The 20,289-nt window shown below is 45.1% G+C and overlaps 1 protein-coding gene across 1 annotated transcript in view; it reads left to right on the forward strand.

Moving 5' to 3' along the window:
* The first annotated feature begins 344 nt into the window (after nt 1-344).
* Nucleotides 345-20,289, forward strand: part of CDK2AP1 (cyclin dependent kinase 2 associated protein 1) — a 47,178-nt gene continuing 27,233 nt past the window's right edge. The window contains exon 1 of the mRNA XM_040347293.1: nt 345-603. Coding sequence (XP_040203227.1) covers nt 531-603 — 73 coding nt within the window. The 5' untranslated portion in view covers nt 345-530. The remainder of the gene's footprint in view (nt 604-20,289) is intronic.

The raw sequence follows: 20,289 nt of genomic DNA on the forward strand, positions 1-20,289 counted from the left end.
TAGTGACCCTTGCCTTTATATATTTATATTATTATTTTTTTTTTAGGGGTGTCAAAAGTTATTAATATATATGTTCAACTTTTGTATAAAATAGGTGTACAAAAATAAAAATGAAAAAAGTTTTTAAAATACTTATTAAACTTAAAAAGGAAAAAAAAGCCCCTGTAGGAAGTGTCCTGTGCAATGTTAAAACTCGTGGTGAGCCTTGGTGTCACGTCATCATGTATATAATATATATATATAATTTCGTATACATGTGGGTGAGTCTTTCTTTTATATATATATATATTGTGAGGCGCTGAGGAGGGGTGACCCGTGGGGTCGGCGGGGTGATCCGGGGTCGGTGACCACGGCGGGCTGTGTGTAGCGCTCCTGGCATTGTGGGTGTCAGTCTAGAGTGACGCCATATTTGCCGGTGCCGCCGCTGTAAACAACAAAAAGTGTCTGAGGGAGACAGACAAGAGACGCTTCAGTGGATTTCAGGACATTTTATTTGTTGTTGTGGGTGAATTGCTCTCCTCTCGGCAGTCATGTCTCTTGGAATGGCTTACAAGCCCAACCTGAACGCTCAGCAGACGCTGGCCGGCAACCACGGCACCTCGGGTGAGTGAACGAGGGTCTGGGTAGTAAGTTGGAGCGGGGGGACGGCCGGGGCCCGGTGGATTTTAGGGGAGATCCGGGCGGAGGATACCTGGGGAGAGTTTACGGCTGGCCGGCGGAATAAGGTCACATCCTGCCACATTCCAGCTTACGGGGAGGCCCTGGAGAGCGCCGGGCGTTAGGCGGCTGCGGTGGGGCTTTCGGGGGGAGGCGGATGAAGAGATCGTGGCCCCGGTGACAAGCGCGCCATAGATGGATCAGCAGGAGCCCTTTGATCAAGTCCGTTTCAGCGCCTCCATGATCGGCTCCCCCAGGGCTGCTGATTGATCTGAAACAAGCGAGCGCTGCTGCTGGGACATCTAGTGGCGGCCTGGGGAAGTGCAGAACGCTGCTGGGTAATGTATGACTAGTGACTGCTGCTGCTGCCCATTATCTCCTACTCACAATACCAAATCATTGTTACCATTTGGAACGTTTGTTACATTTATTGCAGCTCAGGCTGACCACAGATAACATTTTCAACAATAGAAATGCTTGTGATTTCCTGGATACAATAGAACTTTCTTACAATCAAGTGATCGTGATTTAAAGTAATAGAATTCATTGTTACTAAAGTGCACATTAATGCTCTATAATATATTATTATAAACATCTTGTCATAGCATTCCACTTAGAGGTCTGATTTCAGCTGACCATGCAATCTGATTGGACAGTTTTTCTTTAGATCTACCACCAACTGCACTTATATGTGGCAGCAGGGTGGGTGGGTGAGCCTCCGGTCACAGAAACATTCATGTATATGGGTGGGTGGGCCTCCGGGCCTAGAAACATTCATTTATATGTATTCCTCAATGATAAAAAATCCAGTTTTTGTGCACCAAATGCCTTAGCAAACCAAGATATTACCTTCTAAAAGTAGAATTTGAGTCCTGTACAAAGTGGTCCTCCAGCTACTGCAAAACTACAAGTCCCATCATGCCCCTGTCTGTGGGAGCCATGCTTGTAACTGTCAGCCTTGCAATGCTTCATGGGACATGTAGTTCTGTAACTGCTGGATGAACACAGGTTGAGCACCCACATTGCTACAGGCTGCCGGTGTTCCGTCAGAATCGGCGGGCTGTCAGATTAGGTAACGGAGGTGACGTTGCGTCAGTTGCGCATGCGTCCACTGCTACCAGGTTTGCTAATCTGACAGAACACCCGCAGACAGAAGAAGGCAGCGGACATCTTACTACACCCAGCAACATCTCGAACGTAAGAGTAATTTTAGCAATAATGTGAACGTAATATAAATAAATATAGTATATTGACATCTGTGATGCTGTTTAGGCTTTCAAAATGAAACCTCAAAAGGTTTAGCACCGCGCAGTGCGGAGTGTACCAATATGGCCTCCACCACCTTCCTACTGCTGGCGTTTAGCTTCTTTCAAAATGTAACATTCAAACAGCATCACAGATGTCAACATACTATATTAAAGCGGGAGTTCACCCGAAAAACAATTTTTAACATTAGATTGAGGCTCATTTTGTGAAGGGGAATCGGGTGTTTTTTTTTTAATCGAAGCAGTACTTACCGTTTTAGAGAGAGATCTTCTCCGCCGCTTCCGGGTATGGTCTTCAGGACTGGGCGTTCCTATTTGATTGACAGGCTTATGACGGTCGCATACCTCGCGTCACGAGTAGCCGAAAGAAGCCGAACATTGGTGCGGCTCTATACGGCGCCTGCGCACCGACGTTCGGCTACTTTCGGAAAATCGTGACGCGATGTATGCGACCGTCGGAAACGTGTCAATTAAATAGGAACGCCAGGCCCGCAGACCATACCCGGAAGCGGCGCAGAACATCGCTCTCTAAAACAGTAAGTACTGCTTCGATTTAAAAAAAAACACCCGATTTCCCTTGACAAAACGAGCCTCAATCTAATGTTAAAAATGACGTTTTTGGGTGAACCTCCACTTTAATTTATATGCTCACTTTATTGCTAAAATTACTCTGACATTCAAGATGTAGCTGGGTGTACTAAGATGTCCGCTGCCGCTTCTTCTGACTCAAGGGCCCAGATTCAGGTAGAGCCGCGCAATATTTGCGTGGGCAAAGGGCAACGATTTTTGCTCTGCGCCCACGCAAATATTTCGATTTGCCCGCGATATACGGAGCAGTAGCTCCGTAAATTGCGCGGGCGCTATGCTAATTTGCCCTGCGTAAGGGCGCCTAATGTAAATGATCCCGCCGGGGGCGGGAATCATTTAAATTAGGCGCGCTCCCGCGCCGAGCAAACAGCGCATGCTCCGTCGGGAAACTTTCCCGACGTGCATTGCGGCAAATGACGTCGCAAGGACGTCATTTGCTTCTAAGTGAACGTGAATGGCGTCCAGCGCCATTCACGAATCACTTACGTAAACGACGTGAAATTCTAATTTCACGAGCGGGAAGGGCGGCTATACTTTAGCATTGGCTGCCCCTACTATGAGAAGGGGCAGCCTTACGCTAAAGCCGCCGTACGGAAACTTCGTACCTGGCGTGCGCTGGGCCCGGGCAAGTTTTGTGAATCGGTGATAGTATGCTATTTGCATACTATACGCCGATCACAATGGCCGCGCCCCCTAGCGGCCAACGCAAGAATGCAGCCTAAGATATGAAGGCATAAGGAGGCTTATGCCTGTCATATCCTAGGCTGCAGTCCGCGTAGCGATGTTCCTGAATCAGGGGCATTCGCTACGCGGGAGCAAAACAGCTATTGCGCCGCGCAACCTATGGTTGCGCGGGCGCAATAGCTTCTTGAATCTGGGCCACGGTGTTTTGTCTGATGAGCAAACCAGTTAGCGGTGGACGCATGTGCAGCTGACGGAATGTCACTTCCGGTGCCTAATCTGACAGGTCGCAGATTCTGACGGAACACTACAGGAGGGGGCGGAGATCAGACCAGACACCCTGCACAAGGGGAGAGAGCAGCAGTGAGCGGTCTTTGATAGAGGGAGCTCCCGCATAGAGACAATGGGGTTGATTTATGAAAGGAAAATAGATGGTGCTCTTTGCAAGTGTAGTTGCACTCCTTTTTCCCAGAGCTTAGTGAATGTGGTGAAGCTCTGGTGATTTCCATCATCCAATCATGTGCAAGTAAAAATGCAATTTTCCTTTCACCTGATTGAATATTCTTTACAAAGTGAAGCTTCACCACGTTCACTAAGCTCTGGGGAAAATGAGTGTCTGGACTTACAAAGTGCTCAGTCTATTTGCCTTTGGTAAATCCACTCCAAAGGTTTACATTGGATTACTGCACAGATTTGAAAGAAATACACAAAGCGCACCAAAATTCAAATAAGAATACACATGACTGTCATATTTAGACAATATTTGCTTATCTTGGAATTCAGCTTTTACATCCAGGTACTTCACAATAGGATCCATGTGGCTCCAAGTTTCTGCACAGAGTGCATGCTCCCAGCATACTGACCGAGCTGTCACCTACGGCCTCTGGTCCCTGTTTGCTATCGGCTCCTAATCATGTGACAGCAAATCACAGCAATCACATGATGGGGAAGCAGCCTCCTCCTCCCGGCATTAATACTCACTTAAAGCGTTTAGTAAACCACATTTTATTTTATTTATTTTTTCAATTCATCTGTTTATTGACATATTTTTTTAATTTTTTATTTACAACTCATAAAAAACAAAATACATTCAATTTACAAATAAGGCCACTTTCCCACTGGGCGCAGGAGGTGCGCTGGCGGTATAGCGGCACGATTTTTTTAGCATCGCCATACCGTTGTATTTCCCGCTATATTCGGCCGCTAGCGGTGCGGTTTTAACCCCCGCTAGCGGCCGGAAATGGGTTAATACCGCCGGCAATGTGCCTCTGCGCAATGGGAAGGAGCGGTGTAGGAGTGGTAAACACACTCCAAAGATGCGGCTAACGGGACTTTTGGAGCGGTGCTGCTAGCACACCGCTTCAGTGTGAAAGCCTGCCTGAAAAATGTCAGTGTGAAAGGGGCCTAAGACGATGCTTAAGGCTGCATTCACACTATAACGCGGCGTATTTTGCCGCGACAAATTGCGGCGTATTGTACCGCGATTTGCCGCGACAAAACGAGTAGTTTTAACTTTTTTTTTTTTTTACAAAACATTGTTGTCTATGCCGTATACCGCCTGGAAAAAAAGGGTCCGGGACTTGTTTTGAGCTTCAGGCGTAAGGCGTTTCGGTGTGGAGATGTGAACCATCTCCATAGACATCAATGTTAAATCACCCCTCCAGCGGCACGAGCGTCGGGCGTGAATACGCCAAGGTGTGAATGCAGCCTAAAGGGTCACTAAAGGAATTTTTTTAGCTAAATGGCTTCCTTTACCTTACTGCAGTACTGGTTTCATGTCCTCATTGTTCGTTTTTGCTCTGATGTTGCTGTAATCCTTCTCTGTTCTGAACAGTCTGTTTCCTGATGAAAAAAGTCATGGGAGCTTTCTCTCTGTGGCACTAATCAAGGAGGTGTGATTACTGTGTGTCTAAAACCCCTCAACACCAATCAGTTTCGTTTTAAAAAACATCACTGCCCTGTATTGGCTCTTTGTCTCTGTTCATCACAGAAGCATGAAACGGCATGCAAAAACGAAACTGAAACTGTAGGTACATTATATGATTGATTTTTATCTATTTTTAATCATTTTCAAAAGGAATCGGTAAACTATTATGTCTCTATAACCTGTAAACAGTAATTTCAGCAAAAAAGATTTTTTTCCTTTACAACTCCTTTTTAATATGCTAGTATGCATTTTTTTTTTTTTTTTATGGTTGAACTGGGTGGACTTGTCTTTTTTCAACCTGACTAACTATATGTAACTATGCATCGCATACTAGCACATTATGAATACTTACCTTAGAACAAAGCCATCCAGTGGCACGCTGTCACCGCTGAAGGCACTTCCATCTTCACTTGGTCTTCCTCCTGGGTTCATGTACTCTGGCCATCTGGCTGCACCGCAATGCGTGCAGGAGTCACGGACCATGGCACAGAGCTCTAAAGGGATGGCACAGGTATGCCGTTCCTTCAGAGCGCATGCACAGATGAAGTCACCAGCTGCATGCAGTGTGAATATCTACTAAACCACGCAGGTTTAGGAGATATTCGCTGTAACTACAGGTAAGCCTTATTATAGGCTTACCTGTAGGTACAAGTTAAAAAAAAGGGTTTACTTCCACTTTAAAGGTCACGGGAGGTGGCAGCAGGAGGTTAAGGCAGGGGATTAACCAGTCCATGTCTGCCCCGCTTATGCAGAATGGGCACACACCGCTCTTCTCTACTGGTGGCAAGATGTAAACCCAACTGCCATCAAATCGGATTGGATGTAGGTGGGTGTAAACGGATACATGTGTGTTTATACCCACTGCTTTATAGAGGAGACCGGAGGCACGATTTTCAGTGCAACTGTAACCAGTAGTCTACCGTCCGCCGTCAAATGACGGTGGTGGCGAAGACTCTCTCGTTGTGGGCGGACTTCATATGACGTTGCGCCTTCACGAGCCACTAGGGGCCGCCGCGTCACTGGGGACCCGATGCGCGTGCCCGGTGGCCGCGATTGCCCAGTAACTGAGCAGGGCCGTGGATCTGTGTGTGTAAACACACAGATCCACGTCCTGTCAGGGAGAGGAGACCGATGGTGTGTCCCTTGTACATAGGGACACCAATGGGTCACCTACCCCAGTCAGTCCCCTCCCCCCACAATAAGAATCACTCCCTAGGGAACACATTAACCCCTTGATCGCCCCCTAGTGTTAACCCCTTCCCTGCCAGTCATATTAATACAGTAAACAATGCATTTTTATAGCAGGGATTGCTGTATAAATGTGAATGGTCCCAAAAATGTGTCAAAAGTGTCCGATGTGTCCGCTGCAATATCGCAGTCATGATAAAAATCGCTGATCGCCACCATTACTAGTAAAAAAAAAAAAAAAAAGCCATAATTCTATCCCCTGTTTTGTAGTCGCTATAACTTTTGCCCAAACTAACTTTTTTTTACCAAAAATATGTACAGGAATACATATCAGCTTAAACTGAGAAAAAAAATTGTTTAGAAAAAAAAAATGGATATTTATTATAGCAAAAAGTAAAAAATATATTATTTTTTTCAAACTTGTCCCTCTTCATTTTTAATTATAGCGCAAGAAATAACCGCAGAGGTGATTAAATACCACCAAAAGAAAGCTCTATTTGTGGGGAAAAAATACAATTTTTTTTATTGGGGTGAAGTGTTGTATGACTGCGCAATTGTCATTCAAAATGTGACAGCGCTGAAAGCTGAAGAATGGCTTGGACAGAAAGGGGGTGAGAGTGCCCTGTAGGCAAGTGGTTAAAGTCTGACTTTGATACGACTTTGAATTGACTTTGATAAGACTTTAACGCTCTCTGGCAAGTCATGTCAAAGTTGGATCAGAGTAGTGCAGGAACCTTTTCTGGAGTCGCAGTGACTTCAGTAGTGTCAATTGGAACGGCTCTCGTAGAGATACATGGCATTTCACATGTCCTGCGACTTTGGTCCTCAGAAGTCGGATCCTAAGTCACACAAGTGTGAATTGTACCCAAATGAAAGTTTATGAGTCAAACAGTTTGGAGAAAACAATGCTGTCCACATACCTACTTGGTGCTCTGATATTGTAGGGCGTTCATGTGGAGTTTATGACTTTTACTTTTACTGTCTATATGTTAGCATGTAATCACAACATGGTATGCTACAAACGAGATCCCTGAGATGAGGTGAATGCAGTATTGCACTGGTAATAATACTTGTAAGTATAGATACATTGAAGTGCACTCTTTGACAAACTATAGGGATCATAGACAACCTGACCCTAGAGGGAAGAGACCGGAGTTGCAGCCCTTGTTGCTTACCACCAAAGGAGCCCTGGGGCACTTAATAAATATATATATTTTTTTAAACAAGCGCAATGTCTAGGTTAAAGTGAACTTTTCACCCAAAAAAATCACATCAGCATCCAGCTTGTATTCATGTTGCAAAGCATTTCAAACTGTTGATGCTGTATAATAATAATCATTAGTTAACCACTTAAGACCCGGACCAAAATGCAGCTAAAGGACCCGACCAGTTTTTGCAATTCGGCACGGCGTTGCTTTAACTGACAATTGCGCGGTCGTGCGACGTGGCTCCCAAACAAAATTGGCATCCTTTTTTTCCCACAAATAGAGCTTTCTTTTGGTGGTATTTGATCACCTCTGCGGTTTTTATTTTTTGCGCTATAAACAAAAATAGAGCGACAATTTTGAAAAAAATGCAATATTTTTTACTTTTCGCTATAATAAATATCCCCCAAAAATATATAAAAACATTATTTTTTTCCTCAGTTTAGGCCGATACGTATTCTTCTACCTATTTTTGGTAAAAAAAAATCGCTAAAAAGCGTTTATCGGTTGGTTTGCACAAAATGTATAGCGTTTACAAAATAGGGGATAGTTTTATTGCATTTTTATAAAAAAAAAATGTTTTACTACTAATGGCGGCGATCAGCGATTTTTTTTATTTTTATTTTTTTTCGTGACTGCGACATTATGGCGGACAATTTTGACACATTTTTGGGACCATTGTCCTTTTCACAGCAAAAAATGCATTTAAAATGCATTGTTTACTGTGAAAATGACAGTTGCAGTTTGGGAGTTAACCACAGGGGGCGCTGATAGGGTTATGTGTGTTTACAACTGTAGGGGGGTGTGGCTGTAGGTGTGACGTCATCGATTGTGTCCACCTATAAAAGGGATCACACGATCGATGACGCTGCCACAGTGAAGAACGGGGAAGCTGTGTTTACACACAGCTGTCCCCGTTCTTCAGCTCTGTCCCGCGGTCCCAGTCACGGAGCTTCGGACCGGGTCGCGGGCGCGCGCCCGCGACCCACGGCTGGGTACTAGCACAGCACGTACCTGTACATGCATGTGCCCAGCCGTGCCATTCTGCCGACGTAAATGTGCAGGAGGCGGTCCTTAAGTGGTTAAACATTTTGCTGTTGCTTACATTTATTGTTTTTCCACTTCCTGTTTGAATGAGGCTATGGTGATGTAACCATGGCCTCACAGATGCATCCTGGGAAGTTGCTGTCGCATGTCCCAGGAGGCAGACCTAAAGTTCTATTCAGAGTTCCAGGAAGTAAAGGGATATTGATTAGTTTGCCCTTAGTGAAGAAGGGGCACTGAGAGAAGAATGGGGAGAAAAAGTTAAAGTGTTAGTAAACCATTTGTACCTAAAGATAAGCGTATAATAAGACTTACCTGTAGGTAAGTAACTTACCTTGCACAGTTTAGGAGATATTCAGAGTGCATGTAGCTGGTGACATCACCGGAGCATGCGATCTGAAGGTCCGGCTTACAGTGCTGGACCTTCAGAGCCCGTGCCGTAAACACGTAAGTGACATCATCGTGCCCCCGGCCACTCATGTAGCTGGAGGCCACGAACCCGGAAGGAAGACTGGGGGAAGATGTCAGCCCACTTAGCAGTGACATTGTGGCGCTGGAGGGCTTCGTCTTCCACCCGCGATTAATTTAAATTTTTTTAAAGTCAGCAGCTACTAACAGTGTAGCTGCTGACTTTTAATAAGGACACTTACCTGTCCTAGTCGCCCACGATGTCGGCCCCCCGACGGCGATCGCTGGCTATCGCTCGGTCCTGGTGCCTTCATCCTTACTAAGGGAAACGGGTAGTGAAGCCTTACGGCTTCATGGTAAGTTTCCTACTGCTCATGCGTGACTCGCACGGCGCTTTGTGAATGGGCGGCTGCCTCCTGGGATACACACAGTTCCCAGACGGCAGCACGGCTCATTCACAAGAAGACACAGCACTCCACTTTAAGGTAAATTTCTCATAATGTGCTTCCACCGCTTTAAATAGGCGTGGGAAAAGTAAAATTATGCTAGAATAAAAAGCCTGTAATTATCTATAAGTATCTGTTTGTAGATTGCCATTACTAAATAATTTCTAAAGGTGCCTTTGTTGTAATTGTTTTGATGGGGGAAGTTTAATTCTGCGTCGTTATGCCAAAAAAGGAGATGAACACATTTTTCAGAAGCAACTGTTTGCAGAGGCATCCACCATGCTTTCTCAATATCATCATGCTTACCTCAGTGATATATACACAGAGGTGGTAACCGTTATCAAGGTACCAATATTTAAAGTAAAACAAGAAACAGTTGCGCTAGTTATATGATTAAATTAGGCAAAAGTCCAATAGTGATCTAATTGCTCCAATTCGATCTGCAAATGAGTGATAATAATTGTATCCAGTGATATCTTTCAGCAAATTACATCCTCAACGTTTAGTCAAGGTGTACCCTTACCCGCATGGTGGACCCTCTAATTATGGAAGGTCAAATGAGCTCTTAAAAAAATCTGTTGGTAAGGTATCCGAAGGAAATATGGTGCAGGCACTCCACGTCTTTCCAGCTATTTCTCCCACACTCCTCTTCTACTTCCTCCCAAGGAAGGAAATAGAGGAAAGGAGACATTGCTGGAAGTGGCAGTAGAGGAATGTGGGATAAACGGCTGGAGAGACATGGAGTGCCTGCACCATATTTCCTTTGGACGCCTTACCAACAGATGTATCAAGAGCGCGTTTGACCTTCCATAATTAGAGGGTCCACCATGCGGGTAAGGGTAGACCTTGACTAAACATTGATGACGTCACTTGGTGGAGGATATCACTGGATACCATCTTTTACGAATTTATCACTCATTTGCTGATCAAATTGGAGCATTTAGGTCACTATTGGCCTTTTTTTCAACATAATTAGTGCAACTGTTACTGTTTTTTTTGTTTGTTTTGTTTTTAGTATTTAAAGTAGAAATCTAGGCCAAATCTAACTAGTCTGAAAAATGTTCCTTCCCCCATTCTAACACCTATGCTGATTAAAACATGTAAGAAAGATGTGTATACTAACCTATTTTCAGCCCTCTCTAGTCTTCTAGTCTGGTCACGTGATCCCATGTGGCAGCCAGCAGGGGAGAGGGGAGAGCTCTTGAAAATGTCTGGGAGTACCTGGAAGCGGTGATGTTACTCTTAAGCCTCATACACACGATCGGACTTCCATCAGACTTTTCCGTGGATTTTGGCCCAAAAGGGGGGGGGGGGGCCGTGAACACGGTATGCATACACACAGCTTTTTCAGCCAACAAACAAGAACGTAGTGACGTAATAGATGTACTATGTGGTTTTTCTGCTCTTTAACGCCACCCTTGGGGCAACTTCTCCTATTGTTGTCTGATCTTTAGCACTGGTTCTGAGCATGCGTGTTTGTACTTTGGACCTTAGTCCGATGGACTTGTGTCCGGTGAAAAAGTTTGTCTGATGGAGTGTACACACGGTCGGATTGTCCACTAAAACAGGTCCGTATAGGCTTACTATGGTCCATCTGTTGCCTGTGCGTCCTTCTCTTCCCTGCAGCCCCTGCTGACTGACACAGGGGAACCGGATCACATGACCGGAGCAAACTAAAAATATTAAGTATGTACAGCTTTCTTACAAAGGTTGGTCAGCATAAGTGTTATGAACGGAGAGAGCATTTGTAAGACTAGTTAGGTTTAGTCTGGGATTCTACTTTAAAGAAATTGATTCCAAAACCCTGCTCTGTTCTTTACTACTGTTACATCTTTTGCTATCTACAAGTAACACCGGGCACTACATATACCACCAACTTGGAAAGGTAGCATCCAATCAGAATACTGCCCCCTTAATATTGTCTGCTGCAGTTCATAGGACACGTTTGGAGATTCTTGAAGTGTCTGCCTTTGCCATATATTACTAAAGTAAGCACATTTTTATGCCAGGTGGTTCAGCACATAAATCATGAGCTTTGCCAAATATGTCCTCCTCCAGGTTTCATATGTTACTCAACTTCCTGCTATTTCCTAACTAACTCCACATCTAATGGACGAAAGACAGATTCATTGTTTGGCCATTTTTGCCTGCTTCTGTTTCTAACATTACCCGTTTTTTAGCCACGACATGGTATTTGGGTACTATTCTCAGCTTTTACACAATGTAGGCAGCAAAAGCAAGTGCCATGCATCCAATAAATATATCTCCCTAACTAAATTACTACAAAGAGTTTGGGCGTTGACCTCTGTAGCGGTACCCCCGTAAGGGCTGCTGAGAATTATGGTCTGTCTGTCATTAGCCCTGCATTCGCTCTCAGGCATTCCGAGACATAAATCAGTCGGTGAACTTTTTTTTTATTTTTTATTATTGATGGGATTGAACTTGGATGGGAGCTATGGGATGCCCAGCATAGATCAATAGAAACAGCAATTGGTTTTGGGACAACTATGTACACTTCCTGTACATACTTCTTGTGCTAGCTGACCTACTATGGCTACTGATCCCAGTTAGCACTCTTCAAGCCCTGCCAGCCCTCCTGGCTGCAGCTGCCCATTCCACCACAGTCCACACTCCTGCACCCATCTCAAACTGCAAGCTAACAGTCCTCTCAGGCGTACCTCCCCAGTCCTCCTGACTGTGCCTCGTTCACCAGACCTCCCAACTTTGACCAGATGTCCTCCCCTGGAGTCTCTTAGCAGTGCTCTCTCCAGCTGTCCTCTCCTTGCTCTCTCTGGTGCCTCCGGTCCTAGACCTCCTTCATGTATTACTTAAAGTGGTCCCGACTGCACCCAATCCTAGGCCCAAGGTAACCCCCCCCCCCTGCAGACTGGCAAGCTCTCTCAAAGGCCCTGACAGCCTCTGCACCTTCTCACTCCAGCTCCTCCACCTGACAACCCCCAGCTGGGCTTAACCTGTGTATTTAAAGAGGCCTGGACCCTGCCAATCCATATTGAGGATTGGTCAGTGCTCTTCAAACACCCCAGGTGGCTCCACCTCCCCTCTCGCCACTCTTTCCAGAAAGCACTAGAAGCCTCTGGAAAGAAATGGGAGGTCCTGATGACACACCTGTGAGTCACCCAGCCCTACTATGAGCCTCTCCCAGCCCAGAATGAAAACAAACAGGCCTAGCAACCAGCCAGGCCTAGCAACCAGCCAGGCCTGCTTACATTTGCCTATCCTCTCTAGCACACTACTAGAGGGTGCTACACCTCATTATATGGTATTTCGAGGTCCACCCTAAAGCAGACCTTCATCCATATGAATAACTTCTTCCCTCTTGCCTCCTCTTCTCTCCAACTTACACTGTTGTGGATTTCTATTTAAAGTACCATAAATATATATATTTTTTAATATCTCAACTTTCATCTTGGCCTAGGTGAGGATGATGTCTGGCAACACACTTCCTTCTGGGATGTCTACATCACACATTACAGGAGACGGTTTGCAAGATCTTGTGCATGTGCAGACACGCCACAGAGATTGTTGCGTGTTTACAAGGGGATCCAGTACATGCACAGACACATTATGGCCGTGAGATCTACAGCTTGTCTGCGCTTGCTCCAGATCTGGTTCCATATTGTCGGTGCAGGAGTGTTAGGGATATTACATTTTCATTTTGGCTAGGTAGAGTGTAGTTTCTGTTTTAAGTAGGAAAATGGGAAAACTAATTGTATTCCTATTCTGGCACATATTGTAACTGTTTTTCAAATAATTGTGATGTAAACAGAAACGGTACTCTTTGGATACACGATTTGTTAAATGCAGTGACAGGCATATACCGTATTTATCGGCGTATAACGCGCACCCCAATTTCAGAGGGAAGTTTCAGGATTTTTTTTTATTTTTTTATTTTGTGGTCCGTGTCCATCTGCAGCCTCAATGCAGCCTAATCTGTGCCTAAATGCAGCATATGTGCCCCAACTCCAGCCTAAATGCAGCCTATGTGACCAGCTCCAGTCTATGTATGACCAAGTTTAATTATATTCTGAGTAGGAAAACATCGGGCCATATTCTCAAAGAATTACGCCGGCGTATCAGCAGATACGCCGACGTAAGTCCGATTCTAAGGCCGTCCTATGTTTAAGTGTATTCTCAAACTGAGATACACTTAAACATGCCTAAGATACGACGGCCAGCGCCGTTGTATCTTAGGCTGCAATATCTACGCTGACCGCTAGGTGGCGTTTCCTTTGCGGTCAGCGTAGAATATGCAAATGACTAGTCACGCCGATTCACGAACGTACGCTTGCCCGTCGTAGTGTTTTTACGTAGTTTCCGTAAGCGATACGCGGCGTAAAGATAAACATGCCCCCTAGGTGGCGTACTCAATGTTAAGTATGGCCGTCGTTCCCGCGTCGCAATTTGAAAATTTAACGTCGTTTGCGTAAGTCGTCTGTGAATGGCGCTGGACGCCATTTACGTTACCGTCAAAACAAATGACGTCTGTGCGACGTCATTTAGCGCAATGCACGTCGGGTAATTTACCCGACGGAGCATGCGCAGTACGATCGGCGCGGGAGCGCGCCTAATTTAAATGATCTACGCCCCCTACCAGGATCATTTGAATTAGGAGTGCTTCCGCGGGTGGACTTTACGCTACGCCGCCGCAAGTTTACAGGTAAGTGGTTTGGGAATCAGGCACTTGCCCGTTAAACTTGCGGCGGAGTAACGTAAACGAGATACGTTACGCCGCCGGATATCTTTGAGAATATGGCCCATCAAGTATAAAAAGACAGCCTGGCATTCGTTCCCATGGCCTTTCCCACACAACATGGCTAGAATGTGCCCATTTGCAGCCTCACCTTCTCTCGTGGAGTCACCGGGCCGTCATCTCCGGTCATCCTGTTCATTCGGCGGCAGTCACATACACAGTCCCGCCTCCGCCATCGGCATTGGACCAGCTCCTGTGATTGATAGAACACTGGTCCAATGCCGGTGGCGGAAGCGGGACTGTGTGTGTGACGTTAGAGCCGAGTAAACAGACAGCTCGCGAATTCCGGCGGCACTCGGCAGCGCTCGTCCCCCTCCTTCCCCTCCGAGCCCAAGGTACACTATCGGCCTTTTTTACAGGGGAAAAAAGTGCACGGTATACGCCGATAAATACAGTACATATTCATATTTATATGGTATTTTGCATATCTTCCAATAAAGCACAAGCTCTAAAGCTGGACAAAGCGTGCTTATTCACATAGTGTTTCCAAAGTCGTCATCCTGGAAGGTTTCATAGAGGGCTCCACACACCTGCAGGAAACACAAAGCAAAGAGTTTAAAAGCCCTCTAGTAGCTCCCAGACCTAGTTTTCTTGTGTTGCCTGCATGCACATTTGTACTCGGATCTGTTTTTTTTTATGTGTCTCCACGTGGTTTTTGAGAAGTTGGCAGAGACATTCCACCACCCCCCCCCATCCTTACTAGCGCCACCAAACATGTGAGCTGACCAGGAGGACTTATGGGTCGAAGCTAAGGGGCAAGGGAGGGTGTCTGGTGACAGGGTGCACAGCGCTACGCCTCTCTACTCCTTTTTACTTAGGGACCTTAAAGCGGAGGTTCACCCTAAAAACATTTTTCTAACATTACATTGTGCTCACTTCCAACATTGACAGTATGCTAGAAAAATGTTTTTAGGGTGAACCTCCGCTTTAAGGGCTCTACATGGCTCCAGTAGCAGCCATCAAAAAGTCTTATGAACTGCTGATAATCCTCTCTCCCTACCTTCAGGCTGGTGGTTCTGAGGTGCATGTTTCTATCTTCACGGATGTCTGGAGGGTGAACAAGACACTAGTGCTTGTGTGTTATGGGACTAAGTAGGGAGATAGCAAGTTGGCATCCTAGAAGTGACGTGTGGGTGCCTATACATCACTTAAAGTGTCAGGAAGCAGTTTCTCCAGCAAAGCTTCTATATGCCAGTTTGGAAGCATAATGCACGATTATTACTCTCACATAAGAGAAGGATGCGCAAAACTGGGGTGCGTTGGTGGTGCTACCTTGATTTGGATTTTAGCTGAAATCTCAGGCAGTCTTACAGACGTGAATAAGACAGACTTTTTAGGGAGAAGGACACCAGCTTACCAGTGGTAAGGCTATACCTTTCAGCTTTGTATCGCTGTACACTGTAGTGGTAGGTGGACAATGGTTGTTGCCATAGAGTTTATCCTCTTTTATGCAACTTCTGGGGTCCCATCATTTTGGGGTATAGTGAATCCCTTGTTTGCATGTGTTCCAGTCCATTGGATGGTGTAGGGCCTTAATACAACTGGTTCCCTTGTTCATTCCAAGCTATGGTACTCCCCTCTGCATACCTATACATTAAAGTGGGTATGCTGGTGTTTTCAGGGATCCTTTGGGAATACTGTAATCTGATTTCCCTTAAGGGTATCCCTCACAGGGAGCTCTGCAGGGGTGTGTTACAAAGTTTGGAGAGGGGCACACACCTCAGGTAGTAAGCAGTAGTCAAAGCAGCCCCCACTAAAAATTGCAGTCAAGGTGGTTGTTGCACATGCAGTATGAACATGGTCACTTTTACAAAAATCCTCTTTCCAGTTCCTTGGTGGTAAGATGCCATTTTCCCATTTTCTGCTCTTATACATCATACATTCTGCTGGCTATGTACAATGGGCAAAATAATAATTATTTGATCCCCTGCAGATTTTTTTAATTTTCCTACCTACAAAGAAATTGAGCGTCTCTATAATTTTTATCATAGGTGTATTTTAAATGATGGAGACAGAATATCAACCAAAAATCCTGAAAAAAACACAACACAAATGTTATAAATGGAGTTGCAATTCAATGAGTAAAATACATATTTTATCCCCAAGCAAAACATGACTTGGTGCATGGTGGAGAAACCCTTGTTGGCAAGCACGGAGGTAAGATGTTTCTTGTAGTTGGTGACCAGGTTTGCACACCTCTTAGGAGGGTTTGTGATCCATGTTTTACATATCTTCTCTAAATCCTTAAGGTTTCTTGGCTGTCACTTGGCAACTCAAAGTTTTATCTTTTGTTTATAGGCTTAAGGTCTGGAGACTGACAAGGCCACTTCATGACCATAATGTGCTTCTTCTTGAGCTACTTATTTGTTGCATTGGTGGTATGTTTTGTTATGCTGGAAGATCAATATTTAGTGTTCTGGCTGAGAAAAGAAGGTTCTCATCCAAGATTTTACAATACATGGCCCCGTCCATTGGCCCCTTAATGCAGCAAAGTTAGCCTGTACATTTAGCAGAGAAACAGCCAGAACACTAAAGATAAGTCATGGATGGGTCTTTCAGCATGACAATGACCCAAAACATACTGCCAAGGCAACAAAGGAGTGGCTCAAGAAGAAGCACATTAAGGTAATGGAGTGGCTTGTTGGCTAGAAGAAGGTCCTGGACTGCCGCACTCCTTAAAACGATGTCTTTATTTTTACAAATAAAATCCAAAAACAACCAAAGCAATACAGTCAAAACGTGGTGAACAATAAAAAGGTGGCTGACATGTTTCACATTGTGTGATGCTTACTCATAGCTGGCCTAGCCAGTCACCAGACCTTAATTCTATGGAAAATGTATGGAGGGAGCTGAAACTTTGAGTCGCCAAGAGACATTAAAAAAACCTTAAAGGGGTTGTAAAGGTAAATGTTCCTATGCATCAAGCTGAAAAAACATCCGACGGTGTCGCCCCCAGCCCCCGTTTTACTTACCTGACCCCTTGAAAGTCCCATGATTGTCCCCGTTATCCTCTTCGGTTCCCAGCCTGGCCGTTGATTGGCTACACTGGATGGATTGAAAGCAGCGCAGCCATTGGCTGGGGGGTGGGGCCGAGTGATAGTCGGCACCCATGGCCGCCGCGGTATCACCAGAGCGCGCCCGCAAGAGCTTTCCACCATGCTTGCTCGCTCACATGAAGGTGGAAAGCTCTTGCGGGGGGGAGCCGAGACAGCCGCCGAGGGACCCCAGAAGACGTGGATCGGGGCCACTGTGTGCAAAATGAGCTGCACAGTGGAGGTAAGTATAACATGTTTGTTATTTTTTTATTTTTAGTTTAACTTTAGTGTCCCTTAAGGATTTCGAGAAGATCTGTAAAGAGTAGACCAAAATCCCTCATGAGATGTGTGCAGACCTGGTAACCAACTACAAGAAACGTCTTACCTCTGTGCTTGCCAACAGGGGTTTCTTCACCAAGTACTAAATCATGTTTTGCTTGGGGATCAAATACTAATTTTACTCACTGAACTGCAACTCAATTTATAAACATTTGTATCGTGTTTTTTTCTGGTTGATATTCTGTTTCTATAATTTAAAATACACCTATGATAAAAATTCTAGACCCTTCATTTCTTTGTAAGTGGGCAAACGTACTAAATCGGCAGGGGGGTCAAATAATTATTTTCCCCAGTGTATGGTAAACTGTTATACTCCAGACTAGTCTATTTATTTGCTGTAAACTGGGTTGTACTGTTCAGCCTTTTTTTCTAAAGCCCCATACATACGATCAGAATATTGTACAAAAAACACTGCCTTTTGAAGCGATCGTACAATAATCTGATCGAATTTTCCAAAGGGACAAACACAATGTTTTTTTTTTTTCGTACGATCACAGATTTTACGATTTCCGTTTAATCAGTACAGTTTTCATCCGAAAATACAGTGCATTACATACATCAATTCCAAATTTTTATTCTGACGTACGATAGTTTTCATACTTTAGTAACCTATTTTGTTTTCGATATGGAGACTAGCATGCAAAATAAAATGGACAATCATTCATCTGATCTCATCCTGTGTACTAGGCTTTAGGCTAGCCATACATGTTAAAGCGGTTGTAAAGGTTCGTGTTTTTCCACCTTAATGCATCCTATGCATTAAGGTGAAAAAAACATCTGGCTGTCACAGGCCCCCCATTTTACTTACCTGAGCCAGTTCACCTGCTCTGCACGTCCCTCGGCGTCCTCTTCTCCACTGAGTCTCTGCGTTGATTGGATAGATTGATGGCAGCGCAGCGCAGCCATTGCCTCCCGCTGCTATCAATCGTCTATTGATGCCGACTGTATGACGCAAGAGCACGCCCGCAAGATAACCCCCTCGGGATAGAGCTTCCCAGAACTATTGCAGGAGCCACAGAGGGACCCCAGAACAGGAGGATCTGGGCCATTCTGTGCAAAACGAACTGCACAGTGGAGGTAAGTATGACCTGTTTGTTGTTTAAAAAATAAACCTTTACAACCCCTTTAAGCTTTATCTAGTTAAAGCGGAGCTCCACCCTATAGTGGAACTTCCGCTCATCGGAACCCTCCTCCCCCTCCGGTGTCACATTTGATACCTTTCAGGGGGAGGGGGGTGCAGATACCTGTCAAAGACAGGTATTTGCACCCACTTCCAGGCGTCCTCTCTGCAGGGACTCTGCGGGTAGTACGTCACTTCCCGCCCGTTGTGTTCTGGGAAACACTCGGCTCCCAGAACACAACGGAAACCAGTGAGGACGGCGATGCATGACTCGTGCATGCGCCGTAGGGAAACGGGCAGTGAAGCCTGAGCGCTTCACTTTCTGATTCCCTCACCGGGGATGGCAGTGGGGGCAGCAGAGTGACGAGTGATCGCTCGTCCTCTGATGCCAACGTCGCTGGACTCCAGGACAGGTAAGTGCCCTAATATTAAAAGTCAGCAGCTGCAGTATTTGTAGCTGCTGGCTTTTAATATTTTATTTTTTCTGGCGGACATCCGCTTTAAGCCTTGGGGGCTGGGCTGAATAAGAGAAATCTAAAGATTCCCCCAGCCACGCTAAATGGTGTCAATGGAGGAATCTTCTCTGCCGGCTATAATATTTTGACAGATGCTGCACCTGTAGCTGTCAGAATACCCAAGTGGTGACTGCACCAGTTCGGGTGTAGTCACTGTTAGGTCAAGAATGTTGCCAACAGATCCAACCACCACTCGAATTTCAGCCTTTTCAGAGGTAACTAGCCGAGCATGGATCCAGATTACAATGGAGTACACCACACTTGTAGTCCATCCTTATTGTCTTTTAGCCTCATAACAGAGGGTTTGCATGTCTGTACTGACATGGAGCTGAGGGTAAACAATGGAGGAGTCTGTGACACACTGATCGTGGTTGCACTTTTCAGGCTTCAGGACAAAAATGTAATAAATTCATATTTTGTGATTTATTAATGTGGGGTGCATTTAGAAAAAAAATTGTACACAAAGGTGTGAACTGTGCTTTTTTTAATTCAATCTTATTTTATTCAGATAAAAGAAGAAACATAAAGACAAATAGCGTCTCAAACATTACATTCAGTAAAAGCAAGTACAATAATCGTAAACATTGTATTTGGTATAGTGAAAACATGTCTACATGACGTGGAAAAAGGGAAAAGAACAAGAAAAGAGAGAGAAAAAAATAAAATTAGGAGCATGTGTGTGTGGACCACTATATGGCCGTACGATTGAGCAATCTCCCGGAAAATGGCATAAGCAGTAGCTGTATCTACCAGCCTCACAAAGGTGAGGGGATCAGTGTTGCATCACACGTGGTAGATTGGGAGAGAATATACACGAATCTGGAAGTAAAATAAGACCCGTGGGGTCTCACAATGGGTAAATAGCCATAGGTGGTCGGGGTCACGATACGTTAGCTCTATGAAGTCTTAAGGCAGTAGTTAGAGATCAAGAAAAGGACAGGAAGCAGGGGCAGATACAAAGAGGGGGCAAAGAGACAGGGGACAAGAATCAAGAGACAAGGGTCACTCCATCATGGCGTCAGGGTCACATCCTCCATGCCACGCTCGGCCCAAGATAGAAACTCAGAAGAGTATCGGAACATGGACCATGAAGTCCAGGT

This window comes from Rana temporaria, chromosome 1, assembly GCF_905171775.1.
Source record: "Rana temporaria chromosome 1, aRanTem1.1, whole genome shotgun sequence".
Taxonomy (NCBI): Eukaryota; Metazoa; Chordata; class Amphibia; order Anura; family Ranidae; genus Rana; species Rana temporaria.